The sequence below is a fragment of the Hevea brasiliensis genome, chromosome 16, assembly GCF_030052815.1.
Source record: "Hevea brasiliensis isolate MT/VB/25A 57/8 chromosome 16, ASM3005281v1, whole genome shotgun sequence".
Taxonomy (NCBI): Eukaryota; Viridiplantae; Streptophyta; class Magnoliopsida; order Malpighiales; family Euphorbiaceae; genus Hevea; species Hevea brasiliensis.
The window spans coordinates 59666202-59684862 of record NC_079508.1 but is presented as its reverse complement, the minus strand read 5'-3'; the positions used below and the strand labels follow the sequence as shown (position 1 = coordinate 59684862).

General features: G+C 31.0%; 3 protein-coding genes across 3 annotated transcripts; all 3 read left to right on the top strand.

The window, feature by feature from the left end:
• The first annotated feature begins 1210 nt into the window (after positions 1-1210).
• Positions 1211-2571, top strand: LOC110662721 (transcription repressor OFP7-like). Its single transcript, XM_021821799.2, has one exon. It carries the CDS (start codon positions 1232-1234, stop codon positions 2378-2380), a length of 1149 nt encoding a protein of 382 aa, XP_021677491.2. The 5' UTR covers positions 1211-1231; the 3' UTR covers positions 2381-2571.
• Positions 2572-7495: 4924 nt separating this feature from the next.
• Positions 7496-9459, top strand: LOC110662743 (probable polyol transporter 3). The gene is made up of 2 exons (XM_058138559.1): positions 7496-7809; positions 7954-9459. Exons 1-2 carry the CDS (start codon positions 7695-7697, stop codon positions 9351-9353), a joined length of 1515 nt encoding a protein of 504 aa, XP_057994542.1. The 5' UTR covers positions 7496-7694; the 3' UTR covers positions 9354-9459.
• A 2429-nt stretch (positions 9460-11888) lies between these two features.
• Positions 11889-13507, top strand: LOC110662722 (uncharacterized). The gene is made up of 3 exons (XM_021821801.2): positions 11889-12334; positions 12422-12760; positions 12918-13507. The coding sequence occupies exons 1-3, from the start codon at positions 12047-12049 to the stop codon at positions 13383-13385; spliced, it is 1095 nt and encodes a 364-aa protein (XP_021677493.2). The 5' UTR covers positions 11889-12046; the 3' UTR covers positions 13386-13507.
• The last annotated feature ends 5154 nt before the right edge of the window (positions 13508-18661 follow it).

Sequence of the window (18661 nt, the reverse complement as noted above, 5' to 3'; positions counted from 1 at the left end):
AAAATATAACAAAGTATTATTAATAATTTCTCACAATTGTAAACTAAAATTATTTTGATATTTTAATTTGATTTTGGTTCTTTATTAATCACACCATATTAAAATTGAACAATCGAACTGAAATCGAATCGAGAATCGAATTTATACATATATTTTTTTAGATGTATTATATATTTTTAATATATATATATATTTAATTATAAACTAAATATAATCTAATTTTATATTTTATTTCTTTATATTTTCTTAATAATTTTAATTATAAATACATTAAATTATCTTATGATTCTTAATTATAAATATAATATCATACTCTATATATATATATATATTAATTCATAATTATATTTATATTTTATAGTTGAGTATTACATAATTAATAAATAGTTAAAATATACATTATATGATATATTTATATTATCATTTTATATAATATACTTAATCTTAAATTATATATGTATTTTATAATTAAAGATTATATAATTTAAAAATAACTAAAATATATATTATATGGTATTTTACGTATTAATAATTCAATTCAAAACTTAAATGTTAATTAAAATATAACTTTTTTAATGAAATAATTATATAAAATATTTCTAAAATTAAGAACCGAATCAGAACCGTACCAAAATATTGATTCGATTTCAATTCCTAAGCAGAATCTAAACCAAGCTGAAATCGCACATCACTAAATTTAGTGCCCTAAAACTATTAAAAATTATATTATTATTAATACTATTAAATACACATCTCTTTCTATAAATAACTAAACAATCATTAAATAAGAGTAAATTAATTTCTTATTATAAAAATATATTTTTCATTAAAAAAAGTTTAATACTTAAATTTAAGAATCAACTTATAAAAATATATATTTATAATAAAATAATTAAAAAAAAAGGTTCAATTGACTCCCCATTTCTTATAATACATCTGTTACTATCAGTCATGACCATTGTATTGTGTTCTATTAACCCAAGTTATGTTATGATTGATCCTGATATCACATGAATATAATTTTATTTTATAAATTTAAAATTTTATTATTTTAAAGATGAATTTAATATAAAATATAAATTTTCTCAAACCTAGCTTTGAAAAACATGTCAATAATGTCTTTTAATAACTGAAATAAGCGAGACTAGGCTATTTAATTAACTGCTTGTTGATCCAATAATAAAATGTGATTTAAGAGTCTACCACACGCAGTCACGCTCGCGCACGCTATATGAACCTTTCAGGCATTTCTCTAACAGTTTATGCGCAGCTACTGCAGACAAAGATATCAAAAATGGCGAAACGTTTCAAGCTCAAATTATCCCGAGTAATCACATCCTTCAATTCTTGCCGCCTCAAGGACCCTTCCACTTTCCCGTCCAATCCTGTCCCTTCATTTCTCGGACTTTCTACTGTCAGACTCCGTCTCCCACCCTCAGTCCCTCCATCCAAGCACCATCACTCTTCCTCCATCAAGCGTCACATGTCCTCAGCCTTCGCTTCAATCAGCTGCGGCTTCACATCAAAATCGACTACTACACATTCTCTTTCTGAGACCGACCACAACAACTCACCACTTCCTCCTCCTCCTCCGACTGAGTTTCACTGGGAAAGAGAAGAGGAATGGCACGTTGTGGCCAAAATGTATGACGAAACTCCTCGTCGGAAAATCTATAACTCTTTGGTTTCCGGTCACTTTGAAAACGATAACATTTTTCTTCCTCCACCTCCTCCTCCGAACACCGAGCGGAAAAAACGACGGATTAAAAAGAAGAAGAAAACAACACCAAGAATCCGCACCAGCAGTTCATCAGCTGATGGCGGACTATTCAGCAGTGAAGGTTTGGACGATGATAATGATGAAGAAGAAGATGATATGGTCAAGGAGGAAACAGAAACATTAGTTTCATCGACCAGAAGCATCTCTATTGATTATTCTTCGCCAGAGTGCAGCGCTCATTTAGAAACCATACGTGAGTCACCCTTTAACAGGATCCGTCATCGCAAGAAGAAGGTTAAGAGGGCAAAACGATACGTTAACGGGAAGGGGAGAAAGAGTTGCGACCAGTCACAATCATCTCCGGCGAGATTGTCGAGGTTTCAATGGCTGATACCGTGCGCGGTGGAGGGGAAGGTGAGGGAGAGCTTCGCAGTGGTGAAGAAATCGGAGGATCCACACGAGGACTTCAAGAAGTCGATGATGGAGATGATATTGGAGAAGCAGATGTTCGAAGTGAATGATTTAGAGAAACTGTTGCAGTGTTTCTTGTCTTTGAATTCCAGGCATTATCATGGGGTTATTGTTGAGGCTTTCTCTGAGATTTGGGAGGATCTGTTCTGTGAAAGTTCCAATACCTATGGAGTTTCTAGAGCTCTTTGAATTAGTTAATTTTAATCCGTAGTTTATCGAATTATAGTAAGAGTGATATTAGATCGCTCTTGTTCTTCATCTTTAGTTATTAGTTACCTCCAAATTTGATCTTCATTTTAGGGTTTTTATATGTTGCTGTTCCTCATGTTTTCTTGTAAATAATCTTTCACGTTACTTAATGCTTTTTCAAGGTGACAAAATTAATTTGACTGAACTTAGTTACCCTATACGCAATGCGCTCAATTGACTGATTCCATTGAAGAAAAATTAAACTTAAATCAAAATGCGAAAGCTTTAATTGTACTTTTTACTTGAAATTTGAGGGAAGCATTTCGAATGTGCGTGGAACAAGATGGAGTTGCGGAGCTAATGAGGAAGCAGACACTTTACTAGACATATATTGACCAAAAAAGATGAAAAAGGAAAGAAAATATGATGAAATATGGAGGAGCGGAGTGGTCATCCTCTCCACTTGTCCACATGGATTTACTCATCCAATTATGGTCCTTATGTTCCTCTTGCTTCACAGTTATCATCATCATTTTCATGGCACTGCCTCCTCTTTCTTACAACATTCCCCTATTCATTGCCTCCATGCTTCGGTTTTGTGTCCAAGGGAAATTATTTTTTCTCATTTTTATTTGGAAAACATTATATAAATTACATATAATATATTCTCTATTAATTACATTCAGCATATTTGCATGTTTTTATCTCAAATTTTTTTTTTTAAAGGAGAACATTTTTAGGGAGTTGGTAATTTTAATTTCTCACGTTCAACATTATTTTAAAATAGTCATTAGAGGAATTTTTTTCCATTAGATATATCTTTACTATTGTGGATTTTTTTTTTTTATTATCTGAGTAATTATATATAAAAAATTTTAAATTATGGAGTATATATATGATTTAATTATTAAAAAATACAGCAATTCAGAATTCTAAAAAAAAAAAAAAAGTTATCGTCACCAGGTGGCCAGTCGGTTCACGCTCTCGTCTACTGTGCAGATCTACGACTCTCTAATGTAATTTACGCTTACGCTTAATAATCAGCTAAATGGTGGTGTGTGTGATCGACATGCGGTACATTCAGTACTCATGCCTAAAACGAAGAATGAATAATTGGATATGGAGAGCGGGAGCGGGATGGCTCAGTTATCGTAAATGCCACGCCAAAAGTCCCAGAATCTTGCTTGCACTTCTCGAAATTTAGAAAAGACGAGAGAAAGAAAATAAACTGCTGCAGGTCGTAATAATTCAGTGGGGGGGAAGTCAGATTGAGATTCTTTGTCCACCTTAAGAAACTGAAACTGGATAACTCATTAAGGTGTATATATACGTACTTAATTGTTCCCAAGAATTGGACAGCTTTTGTCAGTTGATGGGATTAGATGCATAAAATAGGAGGATCCCTTCCCTGCTGGCATGCATGCTTTTGCTAAGTTGCTCCTTCTTCCACTGTTTGATTGTGTCTATCTTAGCCAGTAGCCACTCACATTGATCATACTCTGTCCCAGTCCCTCCCTGCCTGCAGCATGCATTCACTTTCCTCCGTTTAAGGCGCCAAAACAAATATCAACAACCAACACTATTATTAGAAGCCATGTCCAATTTCAAAATTTAGTTAAAACTTAAGCAAATCATGTGGGATTTGTGGTTGCAATTAATTTATTTATAGTGTGGTAGATTCTAATACTATATTTAAGTTTATGCAATTTACCTTGCTTAGGTTGATTTTGCATAAAAACAATAATTGTTTAGGATTACTATTTTATATTAAGTGTGGCTTTGAAGTTTAGTTAATTACCAATTTGGGATGTGAATCAATAATCAAAATCAAATAAGATGCTTGACCCAGTTTAATTACTTGGAGATCAAAATCTCTTCCGAGCAACCATTGTTGTTCAAAATTGAATTTAAGATAGGTTATTCCACACCCATCAGTTTGCGAAAGATCAATGGGTATTCAGCTTGTCCCCAAGAGTACAAGCTACCATAATCCAATCCATGAGTACACATCCAGTACCCAAGATGGAAATCTGGAGTCTGCTTCATCACTTGATTAGTGAATTTGTACGTGGATTTGTTTTCTTTGTTTTTTCTTGCGTTGGTTTTGTTCCTTTTTGTTGTTTTAATCTCTCTAGTTTGTACTTGAATTTTACCGGGCTCGTGTTCTGAGATATATGTACTGTCCTAAGTTCTGTTGCTCCTCCTTTTTAATGGATTAATGTGTTTTCTTTAAAAAAAAAAAAAAACTCAAAAGTGATAATAAATAAATTAAATATAATATAAACTTTTCATAAATTCAATTTAAATCAAAGTAATTTACCTTTAAATATAATTAAAGCAAAGAAGAGATTCAAGAGATAATCCATGAAATCAGAATAGATGGTACTATTCAGTTGAGCTAAACCATAATACAAATAAAATTAAAAACTTTTAACAACTTTTAATATATAAATTAAAAAAATTATTAAAATATATTAAAATTAATTTAAAAATAAAATTTTATTGATTGATAATTAATATATTTAATTGATAATTTTTTAATTAAACTTAAATAATAATGTTAAATTGGTGATTATAATTGCGTCTTAATAGTACTCATACAAGGGGGAAAAAAAGCCGCACATCTAATGATTCTTATGATGCCTTACCATTACACCCCACACTCGATGATGTCAATCTCACTTGGGGCATCTGCATAACGCTTGAACATATTTCTCAACATGCAAACTCTTTGTACACCAACTCTACACCTGTGCACTCACTCGTCTCTAGATGGCCAAAAGGCCAAAACACTATTCTGCGATGTGAACACCTAGCCGGAAACTTCTCTAATGGCGGTGGATCCTGGGATTTTCTTCAACACTCTCTATAGACATGCAGTATGGGAGAAATCTGCAGGAGAGAAACTGTGATTCTTCAATACACACACAGTTTTGAAACGCAATCGAGGGAAGGTTGTTTTTTTTTTTCTTTTTAAATATGGTGGCAATTAGGTAATAATGCGAATTAGTTTTTGCGTAATTATATTAATTAAGATTTTTTTTGTCCAATTTATAAGATATTAGAAAATTCTCAAAGATTTCCAATATATTATTATTATTATTATTATTATTATTATTATTATTATTATTATTATTATTATTATTATCCATTTGGTAGAGGAAAAAACCAAACGCAATTTGAAATTTGTGGGCCACAGAGGAAGAAGGAAAATTAAGTTGCGTCGTCGTTTTGGATTTTGAGAGTGCGTTGTGTGGAGGGCTGGCGGCGATCATATGTACGTAGACAATTTGGATATATAGTATTGTTTTGGAAGTTAGGACATACAGGCTTAGAAATTAGGATTGATATTGTCGGCAACGTGGGTTTAGATTTTAGTTGGGAAGGATCATACTCCAACCTATAAATTAACTTCAATTTTTATGACTGTTTATCTCTTAATATAAGGCAATAAATTTTACACAACTTCTTTTTTCAAAAAATTTTAATAAATTTTTTAATTATTATTTTAATAAACTTTTTAATTATTATTTTAATAATTTAATATTTATTTTTATAATAAGAGAGATATTGAAAATTTAAATGTCGATTATCTATTTATTTTAAAAAATAAAAAATAAATAAATATATCTGACTAATATTTGTTTCATATTTAAAATCAAACTGAAATTGATTAATAGTTATGGATTTATATAAAGTCAAAACCTTTTCTCTCTCCTTTGGACGAGATTAAATTTATCGGCTGTAAAAAAATTTCGATTATTAAATTGACTTAAATCAAATGAAATCAAAATTAAAATTAAAACTAAAATTATTAAAATGGGAACTGATCCCTGCAGTTTGATTTTTTTTTTTTCTTCCCAAGGATTTTACAGATCGGAATAGCTGTTTTCTATCCAAAATCAGATCGAAATCACTGTCCCCTGGGCTAATTGTAGGTAATGCCTACCTTAGATGTGCCCGTTCACCAAAACAGTAGATATCCATGTGAAGTGTGGTGTTCCTTAGATTTGGTGATCCCTGTAGGCAAATGGGAAAGACGTGCTTGACCAATCGCTCTCATCTTTTTATCTTCCCTTTTTGCCTCGCACTTTTTAAGTCAATATTGGAGGAGAGAAGAATACATGGAGGGCACACTATTGCACCCTCCACTATCTCACAGGCCGCAACAAAAAGTGCTTTCCTTCTCCTTCTCTTCTTCAGTTCATTGCATTGCTTATCCCAACTTTAACCCATCATAGCATAGAATATATTATTTGCACCATCTGATAGGCATGAAAGAAATTCAGAATTCCCATGTGGAAATCGCTAACTTCTTATTTTCTTTCTTTTCATCCTATATTTTATTATTATGTTTATTTTTGACGCAATTTTTTACATGCATATGATGCAGGCTACTGCTTCATTTTATTAATAATAAATAAATCCTTAACTAGGGTCATGGAAAAGATGATATTAATATAAAATAAATAATAAATCCTTAACTATCTTCTTGGTGATTCTTAATCTGACCCTTGGATCGATATTGATAATAGCAAGAGGAGATAATTCCTTAATATAAAATAATAATAATGAAAAAGACTAGCTAGTGGAGCTAATTTATTATAATTAATTAGGATTCGAAGCAAGAAAATAAAATCTAATAATTCGGATTACTTTGCAAGTGTGCAAATCAGGCAGTGAGCTAGAGAAATTTTACAAAGATATTATTATAATCATTAATCATGATAAATTATATATTTTAATTTAATATTATTTTTAAATATTTTAACTTTTTAAATAGATAGTTATTATCGTAGTCCTTGTAAGATGGTAATATTTAATTCATTATAAAAATATAAAAATTATGAGATAAAAAATAAATCTAATCTTTTTTAAATGTATAAATAACTAAAGAGTTAAAAATTAGGGGATAATAATTATCCTTTATTAATATTTCGCATTAAGCACCGCTTACTCAATTATAACAAAAGAAAAAACAAAGACTGACTCCTTTAATACGTGTTTTATTTTTGCACGTGTTCTTTTATTCCTTTGGGAATGTGATAGGCACAAATCGTTTTGGTCTAGGAAATTTATGCAGAGTCCTAAGTGAAATTGCTATAAATATGGCGGGTTAAGTATATTGTTTAGTGGGTTGAAAAATCTTAGAAATTATAAAATTCAAGAGCAAGAAAAATTTGTCAAAAGTACCAAAAGGGTAGTAGAGTTATGAAATTATATGATATAGTTGAGAGCTTTGTGTTTCTGTTGTCTCATCCATAATAGAGTTACTAGTTTTGAAGGATAACTTTCACAGGCACAGAAAATTATCATGGCTTCTATGGAAGGACGAGGTGGTGGTGGTGGAGAAATCCAACCAAAATTTAACAAGTATGCAGCTGCATGCGCTATAGTTGCTTCAATGATATCCATCATATTTGGTTATGGTATGTTCTTTTTATCTTCCCTCTCTTTTGGTATTTGATGTGTTGCTAGATCTCATATTTTGCTGGTTTTTGTGTATTTTGGATTTTTTATGTGTTCAAATGGAGTTTTTGGGTTTTGAAAATGTCTTAAATTTTTGTTTATAGATACTGGTGTAATGAGTGGAGCCATGATATTCATAAAAGACGACCTGAAAATCCATGATACACAAGTGGAAGTCCTTGCCGGAATCTTGAATATATGTGCTCTTGTGGGTTCGCTTCTCGCCGGAAGAACTTCCGATTACATTGGTAGGCGATACACAATTGTTGTAGCCTGCCTTATTTTCATGACTGGTTCAGTTCTGATGGGATACGGTCCAAATTATGGAATCCTAATGGCCGGAAGATGCACCGCAGGCATTGGTGTAGGCTTTGCTCTTATGATCGCTCCGGTTTACTCTGCAGAGGTTTCATCACCATCATCCAGAGGTTTCTTGACCTCCCTGCCTGAGCTTGGTATAAGTATTGGCATTTTATTTGGCTACATTTCAAACGTAATTTTTGGGAAGTTGACTCTGAAACTTGGCTGGAGGTTGATGCTTGGAATTGCAGCTATACCTTCAATTATCTTAGCCTTTGGCATCACACAAATGCCAGAGTCTCCAAGGTGGTTAGTAATGCAAGGACGTTTAGGGGAAGCCAAGAAAATCTTGCTTCTAGTATCCAACTCCAAGGAAGAAGCAGAAGCTCGTTTGCGCGACATAAAAGTTGTAGCAGGAATAGATGAAAATTGCAATGAGGATTTTGTCAAGTTTTCAAAGAAAACTCAAGGTGAAGGGGTCTGGAAAGAGCTGCTATTAAGGCCAACACCGGCAGTCCGGTGGATACTAATCGCTGCGATTGGAATCCATTTCTTCGAGCACGCAGTTGGCATCGAAGCAGTTGTGCTATATAGTCCAAGAATCTTCAAGAAAGCTGGTGTCACAGGCAAGGAAAAGCTCTTGCTTGCAACAGTTGGGGTAGGGCTGACAAAGTTTGTCTTTATATTCATAGCCACATTTTTGATCGACAAAGTTGGGAGGAGACGCCTATTGCTCACAAGCACAGCAGGAATCGTAGCTTCCCTAACAGTCTTAGGATCTTGCTTGACCATAGTGGAGTATCACAATGGAAAGAACCTGTTGTGGGCTCTAAGCCTGAGCATTATTTCTACATATGTACTTGTGGCTTTTTACAATATTGGTCTTGCACCTGTGACATGGGTTTACAGCTCTGAGATATTCCCTTTGAAGTTAAGAGCACAAGGGTATAGCATTGGTGTAGCTGTTAATAGGCTTATGAATGCTACAATCTCTATGAGTTTTATTTCACTATACGAAGCAATTACTATAGGTGGAGCCTTCTACTTGTTTGCTGGTGTATCAGTGATTGGGTGGTTTTTCTTCTATTTTCTTTTCCCAGAGACCAAGGGAAGGTCCTTGGAAGAGATGGAGTTACTGTTTAGCAAGGGCGTTAGGGCTAGAAATGAGAGTGTGGAGCTTCAGCCCAGAAGTAATAACGTGTAGCATATGCTAATGGGTGGGAGAGTTTGTTTGATTATAACACTAGGCAAGACTTTGCAAAGAATTGTACCATATTAATTAGAAGTTAGCAGTAGATGTATTTTGCTTGCGTTGCTCTAGAGTTTTAATTCAATGAAATCACTTACTCTATTTCTAGGAAGATAATAGAGTAATTAATTAATTAATATGATTGCTAAATGTGGTTATCCTAATCGGTAAAATTAACCAAATCAATTTTATCACTCGACTTTTCAAATGCTCCTCCACAGAGGAATTATTTTTGCCTAACAAGTCGGTCATCATTCTGTTCATCAATGCTTTCATACGCTTATTTTTATTATTATTTTTTTAAAGTAAATCTCACGTAATCACACATAATTTTATTTACGTTGAAGAAGTTATTATGAATAAAAATTTAATCTATTTAAAAAAATCAAACACTAAATCTTGCTTAAGGAATATAGAGTTTTTAATTACCCAAATCAATTAGTTGATCTTTTATATACTTTTCCAATTTAAAAATTAAAATTTTTCAAGAATTAATATTTTATGGCAATTTCAGAACAAAAAGTTCTCTTTATTTTTTTCTTATATCTCTTTATCTCCATGTCATGGAGAGACCTTTTCATGCCATTCTATAATCAATAAGCTTCAGTAATAGAAGTTCAATTTTTTTTATTCATATTTAAAAAATAAAATTTTATAAGAAATCAATTGAATTAATTTTTTTATTCATATTTAAAAAATAAAATTTTATAAGAAATAAATTGAATTAATTTTTTTATTATTTTTTATATTTAAAATAAAAAAAATTATTTTTTTAATTAAAAAAATGTGTAAAAAATTAAAATTAAATATAATTATATGAGAATTTAATTGAATTATAAATAATTATTTAATTTTTAAAATTTGATAAATTAACTAGTTAACTTATTTTATTTTTAATTAGAATCAAATTTGTTTGTTTCTCTATTTTAATTTGGTCAATAAATTCGTTCTTCCGTTTAAAAGTGTATTTTCTTCTATTAGTTAAAATAATAAAAAATGCAAAAAATACCATAAATGCTTTCTATTAACAAATATTATTATTATAATACATAAAAAATATTATTATAAAATACTTGAAATCCCATCCCTCTCACTCAGCAATCAGCATGCTCTCAGCACGCTTTCCCCTACTTCAAGCAATTCACAGGCTCCTGCACCATCTTCTCCGCCCATGGAGAAGCTAGAAGATAATATTTGAGGTAGCCAGATAATTTATAAAATAATATATTATATATAATTAATGAATTTTAATTTAACAATATTAAAGTCATTCCTATGACTATATATACCAGATTTTGAATTTAAATCTTAATAATAGCCTATTGTATCAATATGTATATAATTAAAAAAATATTATATATCAATATATATATAATTAAACAAATATTATATAAATATATTTCATTTTAAGTTTATGGAATTTGATAGAAATTAAAATACAGGCCGGAATGCTTTTGAGGGAGGGAGAGAGTTTTTTCCGAAGATAAAGAGGGAGATAGGAGGAAAAGAGAGAACAGATATAGAGCGAAAAATAAGGGAGAGAGGTTTGTTGATTTTGATTTTCAATGGAGGCAACAATATTAGAGAGAGAGAGGGAGAGAGAGAGAGAATCAGTGTTGGCTGGTGATGGTTGTGGTCAGTGAGAGGGCGAGAGACAGAGAGAAGGGGTGGGGGGAGAGAGATAGAGAGAAAGGTAAGGCAGAAGGAGGGATGGCAAAATATTTTAATTTTCAATTAAAGCAAAATAAATTGGTAAGAGTCTAAATTTAGAAAATCTGAGAAGCAAACATAATTATTCAAACAATTTAGTAGCAACGGCTGAGAATTAAAACTACGAAAAGATCCTTATAAAATCTTTTATTCTTAGTGCAAAAATAGTTCTAATAACAAACGTTATGTAGTTTGGGTATTAAATTTGTAATTTGTGTTTTGATGAAATTAGTGTATAAATCAATATAGGTTGGATTTGGCTTTGTAATGAAGCTTCAACATGATAACTTTCAGACGCCAAAGAGCAGCTTATCTGTTAGGCTTACTTCAATCCTATGTATCAAAATTTTATTATAAGCATTGATTGAATAAATTATGATTGATTCTATATATATTCCATCGTGATTAACGATTAAAATTTGGTTAATGTCAAGCTAAAAAATCTAACCTGGTTCAGCCTAATTAAATCTTAAACAAGGCTAATGAATTGGTCTTCAAAAGAAATGCTGAAACAAAAGGCTAATTATACTATGTATCTTTTAGACACAAAATTTTATCTTTTTCATATTTATAAGAGTGGAATTTATAATTTTTTATATAGATAACTTGTAATGTAAGAGCACACAATAATTTCTCCTAATGAAATAAGTAATTTTCCAAAAATAGAAACTCAAAAATAATTAATTGATGCCCACAAGACGCCTACAAGCAAGGACAACCTTTACCTAATTCTCTAATTCCTAATTCTCCCAACCATACCATCCATAGGTATAGGCATGAGAAAGAGAATGGCATGGAATTAGCCTTTTGACTCTAACTAAGCCTCCCAAGCTTTTTTAATTTTTTAATATCTTCATCTTTCATATTTTTCTTTCTTTTTTTTTTTGCTCAAAATTTTCACAAACCCTTTTGAGATAAAGTTGTTTTGTGTGATTTAGATGAGGAAACTTTGTCCAAATATTGACAATGAAGATGGGCTGGAGACAGTTCTTGAGGTCCCAATACCAGAAGAAATGTTCAGAAGCATGGGCAGCAATGTGACCTTGCGTTGGCAAAATATGCTCACATGGATGAGGGCTCAAACATCCGATAAATGGTCACAACCAGTCATTGCTGGACGCATCAACGAGCTTCGATTCCTTCTTTACATGGTTGGATCTCCTCTTATCCCTCTCCAGGTTCAAGTAGGTCATTCTGTTCACAAGCCTGTCAAAGATTGTTCCATCGTAAGCAATCAAATACTATATAAATAAACTTCATATTAATTGTAATTTAGTGTTAAATAATAAAAAAGAAATTAAATTTGATTCCAGCAAGCTTCAACAGCCAAGTATATTGTGCAACAATACATCGCAGCAACAGGAGGACCAGCAGCTTTAAACGCAGTGCACAGCATGTGTGTAACAGGGGAAGTGAAAATTAGAGCATCAGAATTTCATCAAGGTGACAAATCCGTAAAAGTAAAGACAAATGAAGAAGCTGGTGGGTTCGTCCTCTGGCAGAAAGATCCTGATTTATGGATCCTGGAGCTTGTTGTTTCAGGTTGCAAGGTCATTTCTGGAAGCAATGGCCAGATTTCTTGGAGGCTTTCTTCCAATCAACAAGGTCCCATTTCTAAGGGTCCTCCCAGACCCTTGCGCAGATTTTTGCAGGTATTTTTATGCTTGTGGATTTATTATTATTACTATTTATTTACTGCATATATTTGGTTCTGGTGTATGAAATTAAGTAATAAATTGAGTCATCATTCATATAACTAATCTTTCAGTAGATTATAATAAACTATGATGTAACCTGAAATGATGACAGGGTTTGGACCCAAGGTCCACAGCAAACTTATTTATAGATGCAACATGCATTGGAGAGAAAATTATAAACAATGAAGACTGTTTTATACTAAAGCTAGAGACAAGTCCAGCAATTCGTGAGGCACAAAGTGGACCAAATTATGAGATAATTCACCACACAATATGGGGATACTTTAGCCAAAGATCAGGGCTCTTGATTCAATTTGAAGACTCGAGGCTGCTAGGAATGAGAAACAAAGATGATGATGATGTGTTCTGGGAGACGAGCACAGAATCTGTAATGCAAGATTATCGGTATATTGATGGAGTTAATATTGCACATAGTGGTAAGACTCGTGTCACAGTTTTTAGATATGGAGAACAGTCTGCAAATCACAAAAGGGAGATGATAGAGAAATGGAAGATTGAAGATGTAGATTTCAATGTTTGGGGCTTGACTTCAGAGCATTTTCTTCCTCCTAGCAATTAAAAAGGGCAAGAAATAGCATATGCTATAGAATTCATTTATGGGTTTAAGACGAAATTGAGAAAGAAATTTTTGTGTAAATAATTAGCAAAAATGGAGGACAAAAACAAACAGTATTTTCTTTATTTTTTTTTTTAATCATCCGATGACCAATACGATCTAGTCTGATTTAGGTTTTTAATTTATTTTTTATTCTTTAATTTTCTCTCCTTCTTAATTAAGAACCACAATAACTTAATTTTATTTCTATTTTCAAACATTAGATTATAAAAGATGATTCATAATATTAATAAACTGCAATAAGAGCAATTTTTAATAAAAAAATATGAATAATCTTTCGAAAAATTCATCATATAGCACTCATGAAATGGGCTGCCAAAATGGAATGCTAATAATGAATGCTCTTCAAATCCAAAAGAAGATTTGGGCACTTTGTTCTACTGTTTGTTCAATACTTGCAGGCTTCCTTGCACCCTTTATGTTGTTTTGTGAAAGCCATATTCGCTGAGAGAACATATAAATGAAATAAACAACAAAATTATTGTAAAAAAGAATATGAGAGTTTTTATTAAGATATTAAAACAGCGATTACAAGATTGGTCAAGGTTAGACCAACGTATATCCATGTTCTCCTACTATACCTTTAGCCCCGAAAGAAACTAGAAAAAGGGGAACGGTTGCTATTAAAAGTCAACATCCGAGCTTTGAACCCACAGTGTCATCTCCTATCAGCCATTCACTACATACTAAAAGTGTCTTGATTCATCACACCATTGAATGATGTTCCAAAGGAGTTCAATCCATAGATCATCGCACCAGCAGCATAATAAGGTGTCATATATCCTTCCAACCCCACCTGCACACCAACCTTGTATGGATTATATGCATAAGAATCAATAAGGCATCATATAGCTCTCAGTCTCAACATCTTGACAACTTCTTCCTCTCTTTTTCTTTCCTCTCTCACCACAAACCACCTTTTGCTTGACTTCAGCCTTGACCACTTCTCTCTCTTTCTTTTTCTTCTTTACCTCACTAGATATCTCCTTTTGCTGCACTTTTTCCTCAACCCCCATGACACCTCCTTGTGATGCTGTGTCTTTCATTCTCATTGACCCAATGGTAGCTTTAGATACATCAGTTGCTCCTGTAGTTCTAGCTTTCTTAGTCATCTAGTGTGGAGCATCAACAAGTTTTCTTTTATTTGCCCCGTCTTCTACATCAGCAGGTGATGGCTTCTGCTCTTCCTGAAATGATTCTGCAGATGGTTTTGTTGTAGAGATCTAAGGTTCTGAACAGTGAGCCAATTCCATATCATTGGAAAGAGTTGCTTTTGGCATTTTCACCACTGCTGCTGTAACCAGGACCAGATTTCAAAATGCAATTAATTGTGTCCCTAAGTGTCATGTTTGGAATCAGATAATCAGCAAGGATATTTGTTGCCCCACAAACACATTTGAACTTAGAGGTGATTAGATGGACCCTGATACACTTATCATAAAGGCTCTTGAAACAACTTTGCTAGTCAAGACAACATCCTTGATTTACTTGCTTGCACAAGGGACAGAGAAGTTCTAGTGGAACATCACTAACAGACCAGGATCTCTTTGAAGGCAAGCAGCCAAAAATTTTCTTCTCAAAAGCATAATCATTTGGCTGCAAAACATAAGAGCCATCTGGGTTTGGCATCAGCATCGACTTGGGAATTCCAGTGGGAGGCCTCAATCTTTTGCAATCATAACTTGGATCTCTATTTGTTGGGCAGTCCTGAATAAAATGTCCTCGTACCTTACATCTGTGACATACATAACCCTTTGGTGGTATTTTCTTTGCCAATCAACCAAAACCCCTACCATTTTTCACACCATTTGAACCTTCTAGCCTCCAGTCCAAGGCTGGAGTATTTACTAAAGCCTTAATCTTGCTGTCCTCATCAGATTCTGCATCTACAGTTGACTTGCTATACTGAACTGGCTTCATTCTGGAAATCACAAACACATCATCCCCAAACCCATCGTCGTATCGAAATCCATTGTCGCCACTGGGTTTTGTTGTGGACAAGCTAGTGACAGTACCTGAACAAACGAAAGTAACACCAGTATTTGCAGGGTTGCTTCTGGATGAAGCAGTAACAGCAGTTTCAGAGCTAATCTTGGAAGAACTAGAACCAGTACAATTAAGAGGAACTAAGTGGCCGTTGCTTTTCACTAACCACAATAGTTGTAGTGTCGATGGGCTTACGACGCCGGGATCCAGGAACGATGAATCAGAACCCTAGTATTGTTAGGGATTAGCACATCATCAGCGTAATAATCATTCATCTGGGCATTAATGACCACAAGGTCCAAATTAGTACCCAAACACAAGCCATTAGATTTAGATTTATACTTTAATTCAACAATTTTCTGTTTTAGAGCATCAACAGAAATAACAGAGCCATCCACTGAGAAAGAATCATACTCCTTTGCACTGAAAATTTTAAAATGAATCGGCATTGAATTGAATAGAAAGGAAGGAATGTTATAAAATTTGTTATGAATGAAATTGATATTTGACTCGCATACAAGAGGATCAATATGCTATCAAAGTCCCAGTGCAAGACATATTCACGCGTTTCCTAGTTTTTCTAGAATTTCCTTTCCACTGGTGAATAGGAAAGCATCATTGATTGTTCAGTAATTATAAGAAATTATTAGGTGCACCTAATGTATATGTATACTTTTTTATAGTTATGTGAGACTCATTTTTTATATTGTAAAAAGGACTCACTTTTCTGTGAGAGAGAGTACTATTTTTTAATTCTCCAAGTGCATTTAATAATTAGCAGAGCAATTATATGCTAATCCTGTTATTCCATATAGGATTAATAAATAGAATAGCAAACTAATTAGAGAATGATACTTAGGGGGTGTTTGGTTTACTTGTTGGGTACAGTTGATAGCTAATGGACATCCAAACAGATAAATTATAGCTGATAGCTGATGGGCAACCGATATGATACCCATCAGCTGCTTTGTATCAGCTCTATTTTTATAGTTGTTTCTCATCAGCTGATAGCTTATTTGGTTTTATTTTTTTATTTTAACCATATTATCCTTTTTTATTTAACTTGAAAATTAATATTATTAATATTTTTATTTTTTATTTGTAATTTTAAAAATTAACCTATTTTAACTTTGTTAAAATATTTTTTATTAATAACACAAAATATAAAATATTTATTTATATCTAAAAACTTAAAATTAATTGTAAATTTTCTATTAACAATAATAATTATTTTATTATTTTATCTATATTTTTAAAATTATTTAATTATCTTAAAAAATAATTATTTTCTTATTTCAATAATAAAATAAATGATATAATATAATAGATTAATAATCATATATTTATTTAAATAATATAATATATTATTTTAATAATTATATATTTAATTTAATAATAAAATAAATAATATAATGTAATAAATTTATAATTTTATATTTATTTAAAAATTAAATAAATTATATGATATATACCCTTATTAGTCATTTCACATATCAACAGCAACAGCTAAATATAATTTTACCAAACACTTAACATAAAACAACTATCATCAGCTATCAGTTATCGGTTATTAACTAACAGTAACAGCTATCAACTAACAGCTATCAGTTGTATTCAACAGTTAAACCAAACAGGCCCTTAAGTAAACAAGGTGGTTATTATTTAAAAGAAAAGAAATTGCTTTCAATCACATAGAAAAAAACTAAATATCATGGGACCTATTTATATCTATTGTATGAATTTCATTAGTTTATCATTCCATGTAAGTCATCCGATCTGAAATAACGATTATATTATATAATTTCTCATGATTGCTTAGTTATGGTTCCGATTGATCTCTTTTTGTAATCGAATGCGGTTCTAGCCGCATAAGTAATTCAGCAATTAAATAAAAATATACGCTTTAATTAAGCAGTTGTATTTTATTTTTTATTTTATAATTTATATATATATATATATTAAAAATAATTTAAATGGATATGTATAACTATATTCAGGTTTCGATTTTTTTTAATATCACATTCTAATTTCTAAGTTGTTTGTGTAATTATTTGCTAATCATATTAAATAAGTGAATGTTTAATTTTAATTATTAAGGTTAATTTTTCGATAATCATAAATATGAATAAAATTTAGATAGGCATTGAACAGAAAAAATGCAAAAACTTATCATTGGATTATAAGTTAAGTTTCAATTGAATATCTAAATATTTTTCATTCAATTAGATCTTTTAATTTTCAAAGTCGGCAATTAAGCTCCTAAGTAAACACGTTAAAAAGCTAAAGTGAAATAAGATGTTTGAAAGGAGTATAGCCCAATTTATTTGGGACTAGCGCTTGGCAGCTATTATTGAAGAGTAAAACCCGTGTTACCACCGATAATAGTTTTTTTTTTTTTTTTTTTTTACCACCAATAATAATTGCTTTTGTGAATTCAAAAAATCTCATCTTTGGTAGGATGGAGACTGTTTAACTGTTAAATATAATTGATAACTATCAGTTAATAATTGTTACTGTTAATTGATAGTATGTTTAAGTTTTACTGTTATTATATGAAATGACTAATAAAAATATATTATATAATTTATTTTATTATTAAAATAAATATTAAATTATAAATTTATTATATTATCTTATTTTATTATTAAATTAAATATATAATTATCAAATTAAATATATTATATCATTTATTATATTATTAAAATAAAAATATAATTATTAATCTATTATATTATATTATTTATTTTATTATTAAAATAAGAAAATAATTAAATTTTTTAAAAATTAATTAAATCATTTTAAAAAATAGATAAAATAATAAAGTAATTATTATTGTTAATAAAGAAAAAATTTATAATTAATTTTAAGTTTTTAGATATAAATAAATATTTTACATTTTATGTTATTAATAAAAAATATTTTAATAAAATTAAAATGTATTAATTAAAATATTAAAATTATAAATGAAAAATATAAAAATATTAATAATATTAATTTTTGAGTTAAATAAAAAATGATAATATGATCAAAATAAAAAATAAAATGAGAAAACTATAGCGGATAGGTACCATATCAACTACCCATAACCTATCAGCTTTATTTTTTAAAACTTACCAAATACTCAAATTCACCTGTTTGGGTATTTATCAGCTATTAGCTGCACTCAACAACAGATGAATCAAATACCCCCTAAATAATTCCTTAACACTAATTCACATATTAATTTCTATCAT